Source organism: Delphinus delphis, chromosome 13 (genome assembly GCF_949987515.2).
Source record: "Delphinus delphis chromosome 13, mDelDel1.2, whole genome shotgun sequence".
Classification (NCBI taxonomy): Eukaryota; Metazoa; Chordata; class Mammalia; order Artiodactyla; family Delphinidae; genus Delphinus; species Delphinus delphis.
In genome coordinates, this window is record NC_082695.1 from 31,530,592 (window position 1) to 31,550,347 (window position 19,756).

Below are 19,756 nucleotides of genomic sequence, written 5' to 3' on the forward strand. Positions count from 1 at the left end.
GGGTTTGCGGTGGGGGGGGGGGGGATGGCGGGGTGTGAGTGAATGTGTGTGAGTGTGTGATGTTTTCCCTGGGAGACAGTTAAGAGTGGTGGGAGGCTGAGGACGGTTTTAAATACAGGCTTTGTTATTATTTCGGTACAGCAAGGCCAGCAGATGAGGAGAGGACCGCCATCACAAAGGCAGTTTGTTACTCTGGAGGCCAGATCAGGGGGGAGTCGGGGGCGCAGGGGACACCCCACAGCATGGGGGTGGCTACACGGGGAAGCACCTGGGCTGGTCACGAGGGGAAGTGTGGACAGGAGCGTTTATCTGCAGGAAGACAAGGGCCGGCAGGGTAAGCAGGTCTGGGACTGGCTAGTCTGAATCATTTCAGCCGGTCGGGGGGACTAGGGACTGTGCCTCTTGTCTGATGCCAGGCCCTGGGGTGACTAGGACTGGTGGACAGTGGAATGTCAGGGCCCAAAGGAACCTGAGAGCCAGTGAGGAAGGCGTGGGGTGCGGGCTCTGGATTGGATGGTTTGCATATGAAAGGCATTCCAGCAGGTGAGCTGTTTACAGTCTCTGGAAATTGACTAGCCCTGGGCGTGGCTGTCTCTCCAGGGTCAGCAAGGCTCCAGAAGTCAAAGTATCAGAAAAACAGAAAATAAAAGTTAAACTACAAGAATGGGCAGCACTGTGTGGTGCTCATGACACTTGACCAGCCTCCTACAAGAGCTGTGAACATCGATCCATGCACACAAGGGAAAAACTAGGGGAGAGAGGCCCAGTGACATGGCCATAGTCAACCAAGGAAGCAGAATCCCACCTCCTTTCCTCTGGCCATCAGCCTTCTAATTTCCAGTGCCCACCCCTGCTCTGCCCCACAAAGGCTGCCACACAAAGTGTGCTAGGGCTTGAGATAATTCGTGACGTTCTTCTTAACGTGGTTATACCATAGGACGGAGAGTGTGCATTTTCCGAGCCCAGGCATTCATAAATGGCACACGTCCTGGGATATCTTGTCAGTGAACATATTACAAATTTTAAATGAAGCACATATTGACAGCTGTGGTACAAAGTAAACGGTTCTTGGACCCGTTAAATTGAATCACTTTGAGAAGGTGGGGGCGACTTTGTGGCTTTAAACATCAATATTCTGGCTGTAGATAAAACAGAAGCATCTGGCCAGAAGGTAAGAACCTCAAAGGAGTCATGACTCAGAACACGGAAATAGTTCATTAAGTTATGATGTATGGTATTAGTTATCTAGGTCGTTATAACTGAGCTTTAAAATATTAAATATGTATGATTGGAATGAGCAAGTGGCTAAATTGATTTTGAAATCTTCTTTGCATGTTTTTTAATGAAGATTGGTTGATGTACATTGGTGGCTCATTTTAAAAATTTCAAAGAATTCATGAAATTGGTTAAGTTCGTTTGCCAATTACTATCTTAACAGCTTCAAGTAATTTTTTTTCTCTGTGATGGTTCCTTTCACCAACCTTATTTTGGCTTACTTTTCAGAAAAATACTAAAATTTTCAAGTTACTGCAAAGCAATAATTTTGTTTCATGATTTGAAACATGAATGTTAAAATTTCTCCTTTGGGGATTAAGGGATTTTATAACAGCCGTACCCAGAAATGGGCACAAATATGCCTTCTGTGTGTGTTAGCCTGTGAATGCCATGGCCAAGGCTCCCTTTCTGCTGCCTGCCATCCTGAGACTGGACTCTGTGACTGCAAACCACACGTGACCGGACAGCAGTGTAACCAGTGCCTGGTAAGACGCCTCCTGGTCATTACATACAATTAACGTGTGTGTCAGTGTTAATGTCTATAAATGATGCCTTAACTGGTTCAAATGAAATGGAATCCCGACCACCAGAAATAGCAAGTTCCTGCAACATGGCTGGTGAGTGCTATGCGGCCCTACCTGGAGAGTATGTATTCGGTTTACAGAGACCAGTGGAATGATGTCAAGAACACTTTAGGAATCTGTGACACATGCAGTTGTTGATTTGGGAAATGTTCTAGTAGATACTAGCCACTTACTAAAATGTATTTTGTCTTCCGTGGCTCTGCCCCTGTGAAACAGCACGGCTACTACGGGTTGGACACGGGGCTCGGGTGCCTGCCCTGTAACTGCAGTGCATCGGGCTCCCTGTCGGACGACTGCACGGAGGAAGGCCAGTGTCGCTGTGGCCCAGGTGTAGCTGGGGAGAGGTGTGACAGGTGTGCCCGCGGCTTCCATGCCTACCAGGACGGTGGCTGTACACGTAAGCTCCTGAATTCAGTGTTTGAGACTTCATTGTAATTCCCAGACTTTTCTTTGAGCTCTCCTTTGACTTCTGTCTAAATCTGTGAAGTTCCTTTACATTCTTTTTTCTGAACGTGTAAGATTTCATACCTTTTTTCTATTTCCTGATCCCTATTCTGGGTAAGTCCACAAACAAGCCTTGGTCAGGCTGTACTAACTGTGTGAGCTTAGACTAATTACTTAACTTTACTTAGCTTTGGTCTCCTCATCTGTAAAATGGAGAAGTCGATTATTCTCTCCATCCAGGAGTTACCGTCAAGGTTGTGCTTAAAGTCCTTAGCATGGCGATTGGCAAACAAGTGCTCGGTAAGTGTTAACTCTCTCTTCTCCCCACCTGTGGAGGCCTTTCCCGGTCTTTTCTCTATTTCTCCCACTGTGCCCTATTCTCTCTCATCCAGGAGCAACTCTCCACAAGGAGGAGCATTCACCTCCCGTGAGACACGGCAGGGTGTTAGGGATCACGAGTTTTCTTTCAGGAACTAGAAGAGTGATTGAGATTATTTAACACAAGGGAAATAACTTGCAGCATCATCTCTGACCCCTTCGGTTGACCTGACGGTCCTGATCTGTAACAACACCTTGTGTCTCTGTTGTAGCCTGTGACTGTGCTCACACTCAGAACACCTGTGACCCGGAGTCAGGGGAGTGTGTCTGCCCGCCTCATACTCGGGGTGCAACGTGCGAGGGGTGTGTAGACGGATACTGGGGCCACGACCCGGAGCTCGGATGCCAGGTGTGCACTGTCACCTGCACATTTTCTCAACTGAGAATTACTTTGCTGTGTCAGGTTTCATTCTTCTTTTACCTATTCGCTTGATTTTAACCTGTTGAGTAGCTTGATGGTTTCTATTCAGAACTCAGTACCGATTGTAGGAATCAAAGTGGAAGAAGCAGCATCCTTAAAATACAGTATTCTAAATTTTCTTCAAGAGTTTAGCTGTGGAATTGATGGTTAGAAGATCAAAAATTTATTTTGGTGCCCTTTAAATATATTCTGCAATATATGCTATCTTCCAGGAGAAAGACATAAATCACTTTATTGGGGGTGGGGGAGGTATGTCCGATCTTCAACGGTTCTGTATTTCTGTGTTACTTTTGTCAGTTAAACTTAGACTTTGCATTTTGGAAACAGAGGGAGTGTTACTGGACTTCTAAAATAATTTTGCTGGACTGCATTGTCCTATTAAGTAGATTGAATTTCAGGCCACGGTTGTGGCCCAGCCTGCGTGTGTCACAAAGGTTCACTAACGTCCAGCAGCATAAGTCCTGGCCTCTTGATGGCTTGTGGCAAAGTGAGTCCATATGGCAATAGTGAGAGCGATCCATTTGTGTGTATAATCTCCCCACGTTTAGTGTTTTCCTGTGATCCCCATATGTGTACATTATGAAAATATAAAATCTGCCTTTTTATTTATTCAGTATTTTTCTTGCAGGCCTGCAATTGCAGTAGCGCGGGGTCAGCCAGTCATCACTGTGATGTGCTCACTGGCCATTGCCAATGTAAGCCTGCATTTGGTGGACAGACCTGCCATCAGTGCTCCCTGGGGTACAGAGACTTTCCGGACTGTGTGGCCTGTAACTGCGACCTGAGAGGGACACTGGCCGACACCTGTGGCCAGGAGCAGGGTCTCTGCAGCTGTGCCCCGGAGACCGGAACCTGCTCTTGCAAGGTACTAGCGCCCGGTTCCACTTCCTCCCTCCCTCCCACTCGCCGTTCTGACTTCAGGACTTTAACTGTTTAAATAAGCACTTGGGTTTTAGACGCTTCTCATAATGAGTTTGCACCACCTTCTGGGTCTGGGTTTAAATTTTGTGTGTGCTCTTCTAGAATGATGGATGATTCTTTAGAAGGAATTTGTACTGTTAATTACAAGTGTCAGATGATGGGACTGATTTGAAAAACACGCTGAGTTTTCTATCATGTGTTTCAGTTGGCTGAGTAGCCTATCTGTCTTGAATATACAGGTAAAATAGATAACACAGGGCTTCAGGAAGATTTGTGATTCTATACCTGGTAAGTAATTATTCTCTTGTGCGTGCTGGCCAGACTGGAGGACATTTGTGTTTATTATTTTCCCAGGAGGTTAGATTTCAACATCATACTTAACTCCGTGTATTTCCTTTCATTTTCCCGTTGTGCTTTGTTATTAGAAGGTCCTTGGCCATCTTCTCTGTTCCTTTCCCAGGGTCTGAGAGATGGAATCCTGGTTGATTAGCGGTGGGGGAGGAGGAAGGGGAAACTCATGTGGCTGCGGGGTAACGGGAACATCAGTGGACGTGTGCTTGGTTCACCACATCTGTGGTAGCAGTTCTCACCACGGATGGTCAGCACAGGAGGACCTGCCCTAATAATTATCTGGCCCGTGGCTCTCCACCTGACTGGTCACCTGGGACCTCCAAGAGGATCCAGGCCCGCTCCTGGAGACTCACCAGGGAATCTGCATTTTCCAAAAGCTTCCAAGACGATTCTGATGATCAGCTGAGTTGGGGAATCACTGAGTCTGAGAGAACTGATGCTCAGAGAGGTTAAGGAACCAGCCTAAGGAGCAGCTAGTTAGCCATATTTGTTCATCCAAAGTTATTTTTGTGTTTTTTCCCATTTCTGTTTGTTTATAAACGGTGTCTCTTATTTTCAGGTAAAAATGAGTCTGTCATTTTGTTCCCTTTAGGAAAATGTCATTGGCCCTCAATGCAGTGAGTGTCGAGCTGGCACCTTTGCTCTGGACAAGGCGGACCCTCGGGGGTGCACCCCATGCTTCTGCTTTGGGCTGTCACAGCTCTGCTCCGAGGCCGAGGGCTACGTGAGAATGCCGGTGGGTTACACACGCAGATAAATGTTCTGTTTGCAAGCCTCTACCCTTGGGAGTTGGGTGAGGGTGGGAGAGGCAGCCAAGTACTTACATTAAATTTTGCCCTTACTGCATCAGAAATTGTAGGAAGCTGATTTGGGTTAGTCCAGAGTCAGAGGTCTGCTTCTGCTGTCCAGGAAGTAAATGGAGCAGGAACCAGGGCGTCAGTGTCGTTCTGTGCTAATCTGCCTGCAGCTTTAGTCGGAGTGAAGAGAAAACTCTCAGCAGTCTCCTTCATGTAATTGGACCTGGCCCAGTATAGGAAGAGTTTGACCCTAAATGCAGTGGTTTAAAGGCATTTTCAGTTCATTTTAATCCAGGTGTTTAAATTGAAAAGAAAAGTCTTTCTTATTCCTGTTATAATAATGAAACTGTCTCGTCTGAAACAGTGGAAGAATCTGACGGTCAAAGGTGCGGCGTTAATTCACATTCTAAAGTGGCTTTGTCCTCCCCTCCGTGACTAGGTAACGCTGGGCTCAGATCAGCCTCTTCTGCGTGTGGTTTCTCAGAGTAACCTCAAGGGTACGACCGAGGGGGTGTATTACCAGGCCCCTGATGTCCTCCTGGATGCCATGACCGTCAGACGGCATGTCCACACAGAGCCGTTTTACTGGCGGCTGCCCGGGCAATTTCAGGGAGACCAGGTGAGACGTGCACCCAGCCTCCAGCCATCCACATTTCTGGGTGCACTTTGAAATCACAGTGGCCTGGGTTGGCCTATTGCTAACTGGAGTAGTTATTAATTTCCTCTTCTAAGTGGGGATGGAAAAGGTTAACACTTATAAAAATCCCCCAGATGAATGGCTCTTTAAATTTCTCCATCAATTTTGAAAGTCTTTTAAAGTTCAAAACATATTCTTTTTCTTCTTAAAGCAGTCATTCGACAAACATCTATTGTTTTTACTAATAGAGGCGCAATGCAAACTTGGGTGCTCTGGCCCGAGAGGGTCTTCTCAAGAAATGGGCGCTCATTTTTGGGGGGGGGGGGACAGAGACTTGAAGGCATCATGTGCATCTTTGTTTATATAAATATAGCAGTCTGTATATGAATTCAGCCTGATTTTTAAAACTTGAAAATATGTGCTCTGATGGCTATACATAATTTTTAATTCAAAGGAGCTTGAAAGTAATTAGAATGACTGTTTTGTTACTTTGGAGCTTACCTTTGTTAGTATCATCAAGAGGAAACATTGGGAGGGGATGGCTGTGGCTGTGGCTTTGGTGATGGTGGTCCCATGGGTGTATACTTATCCCCAAATCCATCAAGCTGTATACAATACATAAGTACAGCTTTTTACAACCGATCACACCTTTATGATGCGGTTTTTAAAACTTTTGAAGGATCGCTTACTTAGGAACGATAGCCTAGGTCAATTTAACGATCCATAATTAAGTAGAATTAGAAGGAAACTCATATCAGACAACGTATTCCACCCACGTGATGTATTTTTAAGACACAAGATTTCTTTCAAATGGCAGCAGGCTTATGATAAAATAATTTTAAACCAGTGCTATGCCAGAGAAGTAAACAACACTGTACTCTTCGACAGCTCATGGCCTACGGCAGCAAACTACGGTACAGCGTGGCCTTCTATTCTTCCAGTGGGATCGGCACCTCCAACCTGGAGCCTCAGGTGCTCATCAAAGGAGGCCAGACCAGAAAGCAAGTCATCTATGTGGACGCGCCCGCCCCCAAGAACGGACTGAGACAAGAGCAGGAAGTGGGGATGAAAGAGGTGACCTAGCACTCTTTTCTCACAGGCCCCTCGGGCTGGGAACTCTGCTCTGCATGCAATGAAATCATGAAGCTGCTGTAATAAGAGAGTGAAGAAGAAGGCTTTGGGTCAAAATTCCAGTGGGTTTAGCAGAACTTCTACAGAGAATTCAAATTTCACATTCTCAAGAAATGTATATTAGGCTTATGTTAATTTAGTGCAAATTGCATCTTAAATCCTTTATCGTGGCACATGAGTCTCAACCTGTTTGGATATGATGGTCTGGAGTCTTTGGCTGCCCTTGAATTTGGAAAGTGTGGATTCCTTCCTCCAGCGGATGTTTACTGACTGTCTGCGTGGCTAGCGCTGCCAGAGGTGATGTGAGGCCGTTGATAAATGAGATGGTGCGGCTGCCACCCCTGGGAGGTGACACGAGAGCTTCCTCACTTAAACTCAGTGTCACTTAGAACTGGGCTCACTGCTGGAGAAATTTCTAAAGGAATTAAGTTCATATGCCTCTGAGGATCTGTACCCTGAATTTAATTGAATGTGCTTCTCATCCACAGAATTTTTGGAAATACTTTAACTCTGTTTCTGAAGAACCTGTCACACGCTCAGATTTTATGTCTGTTCTTAGCAACATTGAGTACATCCTCATCAAAGCATCTTATGGCCAAGGATTACAGCAAAGCAGGTACTTGGAAACTTCTGGAAGTTTCCAAATATTTTCCTTATTTGAAAGCAAACTGAAGGGATTTGATTCACTTTTCCTTCTATCTTTAATATATATATTTCTGTCCCTCACCAAAACCTTATTAAATGTTAATATTATTAGGAAATATGTGAAAAGTGACATAGATTATCCATCTCCTGTATTAATGTGGATATAACATGTAAGTACAGGATGGTGATATCTTCTATGTAAACAACAAAACAGTTCTGCTATTTTCTGCCCTTAAACTGCAATGCCCATTTCTCTGTCACAGGGCATCAAGAATGCTGTCCCCTGCTCATGTAGTACTACTCCCATAAAGAAAGCCGCCTAGGTTATGGCCAAGCTCGTACTTCAGATTCTTTTAGGTGTGCTTTCTCTAACATTATATTGAAGTTCTAAACTTTTGGCTGTGGACCTTCCCTGTATAATGACTAGTGTGCTTTTAGTGTGTTTTTACCCATTTCCTTTACAGCTGTGAGTAGGAACTACTCTCAAACTGGCAGGAAAGCTCTGGTTTCATATATGTGCCAACATTATTCAGTAATGTGCTGTTTCAAGAAAGTGTCTTTTTAAATATTAGTGTCTCCTCTCACATTTCTTAACCCAACGGTTTCACAGAATCTCAAATATTTCTATGGAGGTTGGCAGAAAGGCTGAAGAGTCGCACCCCAAGAGGGAGGTGGCATCCCTTTTAGAGAAGTGTCTCTGTCCTCCTGGCACAGCTGGATTCTCATGTCAGGTAGGGAGACTGTGGTTAACATCCGTTTCCTGGTTTGGGGTTGAAATATGCTTGTTACAGCAGCTCCGAGTGATGAAGAGAACTGTGTGTCTCTATTACATCATTTTTGCCTTTTAAAAATTACTTGTGGTAGAATAGGCATAAACATAAACTTCACCATCTTGACCATTTCTAAGGTGTACAGCTCAGTAGCGTTAAGTACACTCACACTGCTGTACAACCAATCTCCAGAATTCTTCATCTGGTAAAACTGAAACTCTGTACCCAGGAAACACTAACCCCCCTGGGCCCTCCCCCAGTCTCACCCTTCTACTTTCTATCCCTATGAATCTACTACTGTAGGCCCCTCATGTAAGTGGAATCATGCAGTGTTTGTCTTTTTGTGACTGGCTTATTTCACTTAGCATGATGCCCTAAAGATGGTTCCATGTTGTAGCACGTGTCAGAATTCGCTTTTTTTTTTTTTAATTTATTTATTTATTTTTGGCTGCATTGGGTCTTTGTTGTGGGCTTTCTCTAGCTGTGGCGAGTGGGGGCTACTCTTCGTTGCAGTGCGCGGGCTTCTCATTGCGGTGGCTTCTTTTGTGGAGCACGGGCTCTAGGCACGCGGGCTTCAGTAGTTGTGGCACACGGCTCTAGAGCACAGCCTCGGTAGCGCTAGAGCGCAGAGTGGCTCTAGAGCGCAGCGTCAGTAGCTGTGGCGCACGGGCTTAGTTGCTCAGTGGCATGTGGGATCTTCCCGGACCAGGACTCAAACCCCATGTCCCCTGCATCAGCAGGTGGATTCTTAACCACTGCGCCACCAGGGAAGTTCCTTGCTTCCTTCTTAAAGCTGAATAATAGTCCATTGGATGGATGGACCACATTGTGTTCATCCATCCATTCATCAGTGGACACATGGGTTGCTGTCACCTGTGGCTATTGTGAATAATGCTGCTACAAACATGGGTGTACCAGTATCTCTCCAAGATCCTGCTTTCAGTTCTTGGGGTTTATACCCAGAAGTAGAATTGCTGGATCATGCGGTAACTCTGTTTTTAACTTTTTGATGAAACACCATACTGCTCCACAGTGCCACACCTTTCTAATTCCCACCAGCAAAGCACAAGGCTTCCAGTCTATCCATACCCTTGCCAACATGTTATCTTCTGGGGGTTTTTTGTTTTGGGTTTTTTTTTTTTTTTTTTTTTTGATACTAGCCATCCTAATGCGTGTGAGCTGGTATTTGATTTGCATTTCCATGATGATTAGTGTTAATGAGCATCTTTTCATGTGCTTGTTTAGTCATTTGTGTTTCTTTTTTGGAGAAGTGTGTATTCAAGTCCTTTGCGCATTTGTTAATCAGGTTTCTTGTTCATTTCCTTTGCTTTTGCATTCCCTCAGGACTGCGCACCTGGTTACCACAGAGGGAAGCTTCCAGAAGGTGATGGCAGGAGACCGCGCCCTCTGCTGGCTCCCTGTGTGCCTTGCAATTGCAACAAACACAGTGACACCTGTGACCCTGAAACGGGGAAGTGTTTGGTACGCTGGTTTGTTTGGGTACTTGCCTGACGCTTAGAATTAGAGCAGGCCCTGAGCATCTACATTTCCAGTTCGAGGTCATACAAGCGTCTTGATTTAGAGTTTAAATTTAGCTAAATGTAAGATATACGTATATTTCCTTCAGAAAGGTCTAGCTAAGTGGTCTGATAATGTTGGTGGAAATTCTCTTATAAATTTTACTTCCTTGACTCTGTTTATGGACATCAATTTGGGAATTAGTCAAGTGTCTCTTTTTTTTGTTGTTGTTGTTTTTTTTTTGCGGTACGTGGGCGTCTCACTGCTGTGGCCTCTCCCGTTGCGGAGCACAGGCTCCGGACACGCAGGCTCAGCGGCCATGGCTTACGGGCCCGGCCGCTCCACGGCATGTGGGATCTTCCTGGACCAGGACACGAACCCGCGTCCCCTGCATCGACAGGCGGACTCGCAACCACTGCGCCACCAGGGAAGCCCGTCTCTTGTTTTTACTTGCAGTACTGGTGGTTGTAGTCAAAGTACGTGAGAACTTTCTGTCATAGAATTTGAAGGGTCACCTGGAGGTTTCAAAACGAGTTAATGTCAAAGTTGAAAATGTGTTTCTCTGTGTAAAGTGATGCCCTCTCCTTGCATTTGTTAAAAACTACATGTTGTCCTAGAGGTCTTAGTGTGCATTTGTTTCCTGGCCACCTACCCCTAGGCCGTCAGGGACACAAGGAGAGTTCTGACCACTGCAAAGGACCAAGTGACCCAGACAGAAGTCTTGTGTTCCTGAGGACAAACTCTTGCATCCAGGATGTTCCTTAAGCCGACGAGACCTTATTGATAACATAGAATAACCCAATATTCTTTCCCTACTCGTGAAACCTCATTCTTTCTGATAACTCATGTGGGAACATTGGTTCCTTGTCTAAATTGTGCCAAGACTAACCTGCTTCAGGTAAAATAACTCACTGAAGGAAAATGAGCTCCCCACCAAGAAAGACACACCAAAGCCTTAGAGATCTTGGCTGTGGCCCAAACACAGGAACCAGGGTTCCCACACCAGATCCATCTTCTTCTGTTTGGAAGCATCTTTCATATGTGGAATTTAAAGGCAGTCTCCACTGGGAAAACTGTTAAACCATAGCAGTGCCCAGGTGAATTTAGAAGCTGAAGCACTGCTTGGTTCTCCTCAGTTAAAAAGATGTGTGTTCACCTTGGCTGACTTCATTATATATCTGGAATTAAAGAATTATTCCAAGTCATTCAAGGTAAAGTGGACTTAATGAAGATGCAGATAGCTGCAACACTGTTAAAAAAGTTATTCATTCTAATCAGCTCACGCTCCGGGCAGAAGTAAAGTCCTAATACAGAAAATGAGAAAATCTCATTTAAGAATTTAAGGAGAATTGATTTCAGGCAACTTCAGGTGAGATGTAATTAGCTAAGAAGGTCCCTTGGCCAATCACGGGGACAAAAGTCACACGGATAGTTTGAGAAGTTAATTGGTTCTTTCATGCTGCATCTTTCCTTGGTGCAGCTAAGCACTTTGACAAGATTAGGTACTCCTAGGACATTAAATGATTCCCCTCCCTTTCTTGACCTACCAGAACAAAGTTCTCAGGTCAGTGGCTGACCTGTCAACTTATACTGAGGAAAGAACACAGCCCACTTAACCCACCGTCGATTTCTTGAATCATCTATCCGTTCTCTTCTGCCTTCTCAACCCTCCAGTGTGATCACTGAACCCCAACTATGCACAAATCAGTGCGCTTCACATCGCTGTTTGGGTCCCTATACATTTTAGATCCATATTTTAAGGCTCTGAAAGCTGGCCGCACTGGGTATATTTTCTATAAGAAGAATGTATCAGTAACTTCTAGGTTGTGTCGGATGAATGCAATCTTATAATGAACGAAGGCCACAGAGCTGCCAGTGTGTCCAGGATTTTAAAAATATGAAGAAAAATGCTCACCCTTCCTTGAGAATTAAAAAAAGTCAACTGATATGAAACGTGGTAGTGCTGGGCTATTGCCAGATGAGAATGAGTTCTAACAGTTTCCCATTGTTTTCCTCTCCTTTTGAAACATGGGGCCCCAGAACTGCAGCCACAACACTGCCGGAGACCACTGCGATGTGTGTGCCCCCGGCTACTACGGGAAGGTGACCGGCTCGGCCAGCGACTGCTCTCTCTGCACCTGTCCTCACGGCCTCCCTGCCAGGTGAGCCTTGCAGGTGCACTGGCACGCCCGCACCACCCACTGCTGAAGGCGGGCTGCTTCCACTCTCAGCTTCACTTTCCAGGGTCTCCACGTGATCTGTCTTAATGAATACTCTGTGTGTGTCGAGAAAGGCTAATTTTAAGAAAAAGTGTTCATTCTTCCAGCATTTGAGGAGAATCTTTTCAAAAGCAAAGTATCTGTGTGTTAGTTTTGAGTGTTAGAATGGAACCCATTAAAGAAAGGACTTTCAGGTTTTTTTTTTTTTTTTTTTTTTGCGTTATGCGGGCCTCTCACTGTTGTGGCCTCTCCCATTGCGGAGCACAGGCTCCAGATGTGCACGCTCAGCAGCCCAGCCGCTCCACATGTGGGATCCTCCCGGACCGGGGCACGAACCTGTGTCCCCTGCATCGGCAGGCGGACTCTCAACCACTGTGCCACCAGGGAAGCCCCAGGTTTTGTTTTTTTGAAGACTAATTTTAGCCTCCAACCTGTGGAACCAGTGTGCCTAGAGATGAATTGTTATTAATTTTATGAATAATGATACGAAGAATTCAGTTCCTGTTCAATGCAAGGGAATGGGGTTAGAATTTATACATGCTGATGTCTGATGAAGTGCAGAAATGCTGCACGGTAAGGAAATTGGGGCCAGGTTCTACCTCATACTCATGATGCTTGTATAGAGTTATCTGAACACATAAAAGAAACAAGAGATTTTAGGCAGGAATTGGAATATCCGTGGGTCCTCTTTGGTTGCAACAAAAACTGTAATTCATAAATAACATTTCATTATTGCTTAGAATATTTGACAAGGCATTGAACATGTATAGATCAAATACCAACTTTTGGTATACTAAAATGAAGTTTTCTTTTTAATATTTGTTCTAATCTTCTGTCTTTTATTGTCTCCAAGTAAGTGTTGCTTGACAACGAATACCTAATGAGAGGCACTGTGTAAACTGCTGTAAACTATCAAGCATCCTAAAATGTATTGCTGCTGCTATTTTTTGTATAAAACCTGTATATAAAGTTTGAATCATCAATTTCACTCATGTAATCTAAGCTATATGAATACTTGCATATGTGTATAAAGATGGGCATTGCTTGTACTCACAAGAAATTGGAGGAGGGCACTAAAATATCTCCCTACACGGGACTGATTAAATACCTAGAGTGTATTGTGGTACGTACCTAGAGTGAAATATTGTACCAACACTGAGAAAAGAATAAGGCATTATCTGTATGTACAGAATTGGAGGAATGGCCAATGGAATTATGAAACTGAACATACGGTGTGATGCCATTTTGGAAAACATTCATATCCGTATGTATGTCCATGTCCACAGCTCCATAGCTGTACATGCCCAGAGAAATGTCTGGACGGGTGTTTTACACTTCTGCTTGGCACAGTTCTATACTGTTTGTGTATTTTACTTCTTCAGTTACAGAAAGTCCACACCATCCCCACAGCACACCCCCCTACACACACACACACACGCGCGCGCGCGCGCGCGCGCGCGCTGATAAATTAGTACACGGTTAGGAAGAGACGGTGAGGGTGTGAACGTTCCGTGTGTGCTGTGCATCTGAGAGGCCTCGAAAGACGTGCTTTGTTTTCTACATATTTTGTGTTTTCACTGAAGTCTGTCCCTTTAGTGTTTAAGGAGGGAAAAAAGTCAGAAGTGAAGCAGGGCTCATAGCAACCCTGTAACTCATGCTGGGAACTTCTCTTACCGGCCAGATACCCCAGCTGTTTCTTTAGTGGTTTGCAGGTACCCAGCTGAGCCTCTAGTTGGTGATTTAAAATGTGGAGGCAGAGGCTATTGAGAAAAAGGAACACGCCAGAAGCTGCAGTCCCCGAGTGAGGGGTCACAATCTGAGTGGATCATCCAGTTTTTGGTGCTCTGTCCTTTTGCTGCTGTAGCCCATCGCCCGACTCCCCACGTTTAGGTCCAGTTACCCTGAGATCCCGCCCTCACTCTGCTTCTTTCCCCTGCTTTTCCCTCTTGCCTTTCACTGCAGTCAGGTGTATCCCCAGCGCTGGTCCAGCTCCCTTCTCCCTGCTGTTCCGCACGTTTGCGCACGTGCAGCTCTCTCCAGCCACCTTTTCATCTGATTAAGTCAGATAATTCACGTACATCTCAGAACAAGCCCCTTTTCACCTGGGAAGCTTTCTTGTTTGGTGACTAAGTAGTTGTCTTCTGTAAATCGGGCTGCATCCCCTCAGCACTCACATGGTTGTCACTGGACAGGCATCTGTGAGTATCTTCTAGATACAAGAGATGCAACCGCTTGTATCGATTATGTGTTTATTTTCCTTTTTTTTGCCCCAAAGAGTATAAGCTCTAAAAACCTTGTCCAATTGTCCAGTGTCATCAGTTGTTTTTTAGGACAGTATCATGTACCCTAAGAGTAACGAATAAGTACCCTAAGAAAGATTTGAAGTTGTGTATCTGAAAATTCAAAAAAATTCTTTTCTTCCAGTTTTAGTCCCACTTGTGTCTTGGAAGGTGATCACGATTTTCGCTGTGATGCCTGTTTTCCAGGCTACGAAGGACAATATTGTGAAAGGTATGTCACCTGCCCCTTTTATACACATAGGACATATTTATGAACGTGATCGGGAGCCCTTATCAGTTTGGATGTGCGCGATTGATAATGCAAAATGAAACCCCCCGGGCATCAAAATAGGTAAATGCACTTCCTTGTGACCATCTCATCCTCCTTTCAGGAAATAAAATGCAGAATAAGGTGAGTGGCCTGTGTTCTCTGCACTTCATGTGGCAGAAGTGATTACTGTCCTTGGGAAGCTGCTCTGTGTATTTACTCACTGGTGTTGACCCTCCTGTCTGTCCTGCGTGTCTCCTTCTGCAGGTGCTCCTTGGGCTACCGTGGGAACCCTCAGATGCCGGGCGGCACCTGCCAGAGGTGTGACTGCAGCCCGCATGGCTCTGTCCACAGTGACTGTGACCGCGGGTCCGGGCAGTGCGTCTGCAGGCCGGGGGCCACGGGGCTCCGCTGTGAGGACTGTGAACCAAGGCACATTCTGGTGGAGAGCGACTGTGTGTGTGGGTATCACTCCTCTCAAGGATGAAAGGTGGTTTCTCCTCCCAGATGGTTTCCCGGTACGGCGCCCAGTGGCGTTGGCAGGATAGAGAAAGTCCTACTTTATTTTAACGAATCATAGATTCCTTTGCATCTGCCGAACTGAACTCTGTGAAGTGCGTTTGGAGCCGAGGAGAAGGTTCTAGGATAACAGCATTTATCTCTCCATCACTATCAGCAGCACAGCAATGCCAGCTTCATGGTTCAGCTGGTTAATGTCCCCTCTAGTGGAGCCAAGGGTCAGTCAGAGCAGAGAGGACACCTGTGGCTGCTCATTTGTGTCACCAGATTTCACGTGTGGCCTCAGCTCTTGGCTGTTGTGGAATTTTTTTTCGCCAGTTCTGATTTATTTGAATAGCAAGTACGTGAGGTAGTGACCTTGGGATGTCTCCTCAGTGGTTCGCGGGGAAGGTAGGGAAGAAGCAAGGTCAGGATCATGGCAGTCCAGAGCTCTTTTGCTTTTCTTTGTGTGTTTGTCATTAGCAAGACACATCCGTTACTTTCTCCACTCCCCTTCATTTGTACTTGCTGAAGGTGTCTGCAAACTATCTGAGGAAATCACAGGCCAGGCCCTGACAGGACTTGCACTTGGAATTCATGGCCGTAGGTCCAAGTCAAAGATGGGCAAACGTGCTGTAAAGGTTGGAGCAGCATTTCTGTGTGGCCCTGGGGAGTCACTAATGTGACCTGCGTCTGGGCGTCGTCATCTGAGAACAGGGGCTTGGGACCTGCTTACTTCCCGAGGCACAGTTGGCATGAGGATGAGATGGGATGAGTCTTCGGAAGCACTGTAGATGTTGTTATTACAGGATGCCATGCGCACACACGGGAAAAAGTGCCGGCCGCTTTGCTTTAACTTGCACTTCCTCTACCCTGTAGCCTGTGACGATGAATGTGGAGGCGTGCTGCTGAATGACATGGACCATGTGGGTGATGCCACCGTCTCTGTGAACCTCTCCGGCATCATCCCTGTCCCGTATGGGATTTTGTCAAACCTGGAAAATACAACGAAATATCTCCGGGTAGGTACTAGGAATACAGAGATGGATAGAAACATGTGTCATGGGGAGGTGAAGACTTGGCCTGACAGTAGGGGTCATTTTTTCTGTCCATGCTCTGCATAGGTGCAGGAGCCTCAGTCCCAGTGTCCAGCGCTGGTAGGCGCCAGGCCTTCCCCTGAACCTGACCGGGGACTGCATCATCCGCATGATAACTCGTTTCACTGTGGGGCAGCTCTAATTGGTCAAGAATTGATCCATAGATGCCTCCTTGTAGATTCTTCCTCTGTGTTCCTCTTTCTCCTGCCTTTTGGAATAAGACAAAGTCCACTCACCCCTGTTTATAACAGGTCTTTGGATAGTTGAAAACAGCAGACCTAATACAAACACAGAAAAGGAATCAGGATGGCATCTTCTTTAATGTGCTGAATGAAGATGAACTATTTTCTGTCAGTGTATTATTCTTAACTGGAGTTGCAGGGCACAAAAGTTCCTCCTCCCTGGAAGACTATATGAAAATCTCTGAGGGTAAATCATCGTTTTATGTTTAGTTAAAATCTGTGTTTTGATCTGGGTCCAAAAGAAGGTGGGAAGGTAAGAAATTGACTTACTAGACAGTGTTTTTTCATTCTAATTGGGAAAACATGTGATTCTTAATTTGGCTTAAAGCCTATGCATTAGAATTTGAGATATTTAATTCACTGTGCTCTGCAGTAATGCGTGTGTGTGTGCGCGCGCGCACAGTGGAATCCCGCTGCTTCAGTGATCCACTCTTGTTAATCCCGGTCTTTTCTCTTTAGATATAATGGAGTTAAGAAAGGTTAGGAAACTCTAAGAGATGTTTCTATATTATTTTTCCTCAAATAGAACGAAATGTTTTGAAAGATAAGAAAAAAAAGGAAGGAAAGAAATGTTTAAGTTTTTTTTCCACTCACTATAGACACAGTCAGTAAGTACTACTCTGTCAGTTTGGGCTCCAGCAGTACAACTATATTTCTTTTTACCACGTGAAATAAACACTTGATTTCAACTTTAACTCTTTTTGAGTGATCTTCCCTCATTTAAACCACCTTGTTAATTCCCTTAAATGACTTTTTATGTTTATGTAAAGTTCTCAGGAGTTTAAAGTTGTGAACCCTTCACTTTTTCTTGCTTTCACTGTTGACTTACACTGCGACTTGGGCAAGTTGATAACTGTCTTGACCATAAACAATAATCTAGCCCCTTCAAGTGTTGTTGTAAGGTTTGAGTAAAGTCATACAAGTAAAGAAATTAGAAGAGTGTTGGCATAAATTAAGCACCTCGTTGTTAGTAATTATAAAGGCTTTTCTTTACTTAATACATTTGTATTTTAGCTTAGTAAGCATTTTTTGAGGTGTTAGCAATTATAGTTAAAATTTATGTGACTCTACTGTTAAGTTCGGCCCGACTCACCCAGGAATTGCAGCAGTTCAGTTCTGCATAACCCACCAGACTTTCAGTTCATATCTACATAGGAAGTTCAGTGCAAAAGATGGCAGTATGGAACCATGTTGCTGAAGTCAGAACTTCAGTGAATGGGATTCATTTTATTTTTTAATGCAATTTCAAGGAAAGGAGAATTTCTTTCTATGAACAAAAAAGGTAATAACAGGTGATTGTTAGTTAAGAACCAGAAGATTTATTTTGAAGCGTTATAATTTGTTTTCTTCATTCTTTTAGGACTCTTTTTTAAAAGAAAATATACAGAAAGAACTGGCAAAAATACAGCTTGAAGGTGTCTCAGAACAAACAGAGGACCTGCAAAGGAAGGTAAGTTCTTCACGTAAAGGGCCCGCTCCCCCACCCACTCCAGCCCTTGTGATCCCTTGCCGGTGGCTGCCTGGAAGGTTCTGATCAGACCAGGGCAGCCTGTTCCTCCCAGGAGCTGTGCTCCAGGTGCTTTGTGTTCAAATCGGTTCTGATGCTGCCAGCTTCTGTGCTTTAGTGGGAAGAGGCTCCTGATTTAATTTCTGCTGTCCTGTCCACTGAGGGAGGAGTCGGGCTGCCACTTTACCATCACCTCTCATTTCCTCCTGGGAACCAGGGGTGGGCGGCATGAAAAGATGGGGCTTCTTCCCTGTCCTGGATTCACTGCACAAGGTGAGAACGGAGGTCCCCACCCCTGCCCCCAACACCAGCGCAGCTCCTTGTGTGGTGTCGGCAACACTCAGGCTTCAGCCCTGTGCTTCTGATTTGTGGACTTTGATGTCAGCAGGGGGTTATTTATTCTGTTTAGCCCATGCCAGATAAATGGTTTCTAGTGACCAAAAAAGAATCTGCTCATTTGCAGATGGTGAGGGAGGCCTATTGCTAAATTTATAATTTTCACTCATGGATTTTGTGTGTGTGTGTGCGCACGCGCACACACACACACACATAGATATGCATGTATGTACATTGATATGTGTATGATAGTGTATCTTTGTATATATGTATCTTGTTTCTGTCTCTCAACATCCACACACGTATACAATCGTGCACCCTAAAATGTATTAGCCTGGAATTAATGATGATTTGGGAAGAGTTTAAGGGTTTATATGTGGGCTTTAAAGTACCTCTGCAAGCAAACATTTGGTAGGAAGTGATAAGCTGATGAAAATAAATTCTTGTATCCATTAAAGAAGATTCTCTTTGGATTTTGACTCGAAAACACTTTTAGAACCATTCTGAGTTACTTTACATTCCTGGAAATTACGTTTGTAATTTATGAAACCTTTCTTTTCACAAATTAGAGCATTCCTAATAAAAATAACAGCTGAGAGCAGCTCTCAGCCCCTGGACTGCCGGCCTAACAGACATCATCCCATATAATCATCATGAAGTCCTGTGAGGCAGTGTCATTATTACTGCAGGTTACTGATGAAACTGGGAGGTATTGAGTACCAGGTCTCCAGCCTGGCAGAAGCAGGCCCATTTGCCTAACTCTATGTCTTAACTCCTTGACTAAGTTCTCACGGTCAGTAGAAATTAATAAGATTTTACTTTCTAGGTTCTGCATATTTGGGTCCTAAAGTGAACATGAGGTCTTCACAATGGAGACATTGGGGGAGTCTGTGGCTTCATGGCCAATTAGGTTGCCTTTAAAAAAATAGACCACCTTTTCTCACACAGAGTGAGCAGTAAATCATTTCATGAACGACCTCGTCCACTTCCAACCCAACTGTTGACCTTAGCATAGGTGATGGTGTACATCTTCACTCTGTGTTCTGGAATATGTTTGTTGCTTAAAAGAGACAACATCTGGAGTGCCGAAGTTCACGTTGTATTCAAAGTCAAACTAAACTGAGGCCTTTATTTTCCATCAGCTGGACAGAGTGTTAACACGGAGCCAGCACATGACCAGGGCCACTGAAAGGATCCTCAACAAGAGCCGTGACCTCCTGACGTTTACGGAGAAGCTGCAGGCAGACATCCAAGGTAGTGTCCTCGGAGCCTTGTCTGGCGGGTCTGGCTTCCTCGGTAGGAAAAGCTTATTCGCTTCACTCAGCACATGAGTAACCATGTCCTAGACTCCTAGACTGGACACCTGGAGCCTTCCCAGTGTCCACATCGTTGTCTTTCATTGAGAGTTTTATCTTTTAAAAAATGGATGTTTCCTTTT

General features: G+C 44.9%; 1 protein-coding gene across 1 annotated transcript in view; it reads left to right on the plus strand.

The window, feature by feature from the left end:
- The window catches only part of LAMA1 (laminin subunit alpha 1), a 150,365-nt gene that overhangs the window by 79,566 nt on the left and 51,043 nt on the right, over window positions 1–19,756 (plus strand). The window contains exons 20-35 of the mRNA XM_060027766.1: window positions 1,654–1,760; window positions 2,076–2,256; window positions 2,894–3,030; window positions 3,731–3,967; window positions 4,967–5,110; window positions 5,611–5,790; window positions 6,697–6,882; window positions 7,428–7,555; window positions 8,195–8,315; window positions 9,699–9,836; window positions 11,913–12,034; window positions 14,516–14,602; window positions 14,906–15,099; window positions 16,016–16,158; window positions 17,836–17,925; window positions 19,461–19,572. Coding sequence (XP_059883749.1) covers window positions 1,654–1,760; window positions 2,076–2,256; window positions 2,894–3,030; window positions 3,731–3,967; window positions 4,967–5,110; window positions 5,611–5,790; window positions 6,697–6,882; window positions 7,428–7,555; window positions 8,195–8,315; window positions 9,699–9,836; window positions 11,913–12,034; window positions 14,516–14,602; window positions 14,906–15,099; window positions 16,016–16,158; window positions 17,836–17,925; window positions 19,461–19,572 — 2,307 coding nt within the window. The remainder of the gene's footprint in view (window positions 1–1,653; window positions 1,761–2,075; window positions 2,257–2,893; window positions 3,031–3,730; window positions 3,968–4,966; window positions 5,111–5,610; window positions 5,791–6,696; window positions 6,883–7,427; window positions 7,556–8,194; window positions 8,316–9,698; window positions 9,837–11,912; window positions 12,035–14,515; window positions 14,603–14,905; window positions 15,100–16,015; window positions 16,159–17,835; window positions 17,926–19,460; window positions 19,573–19,756) is intronic.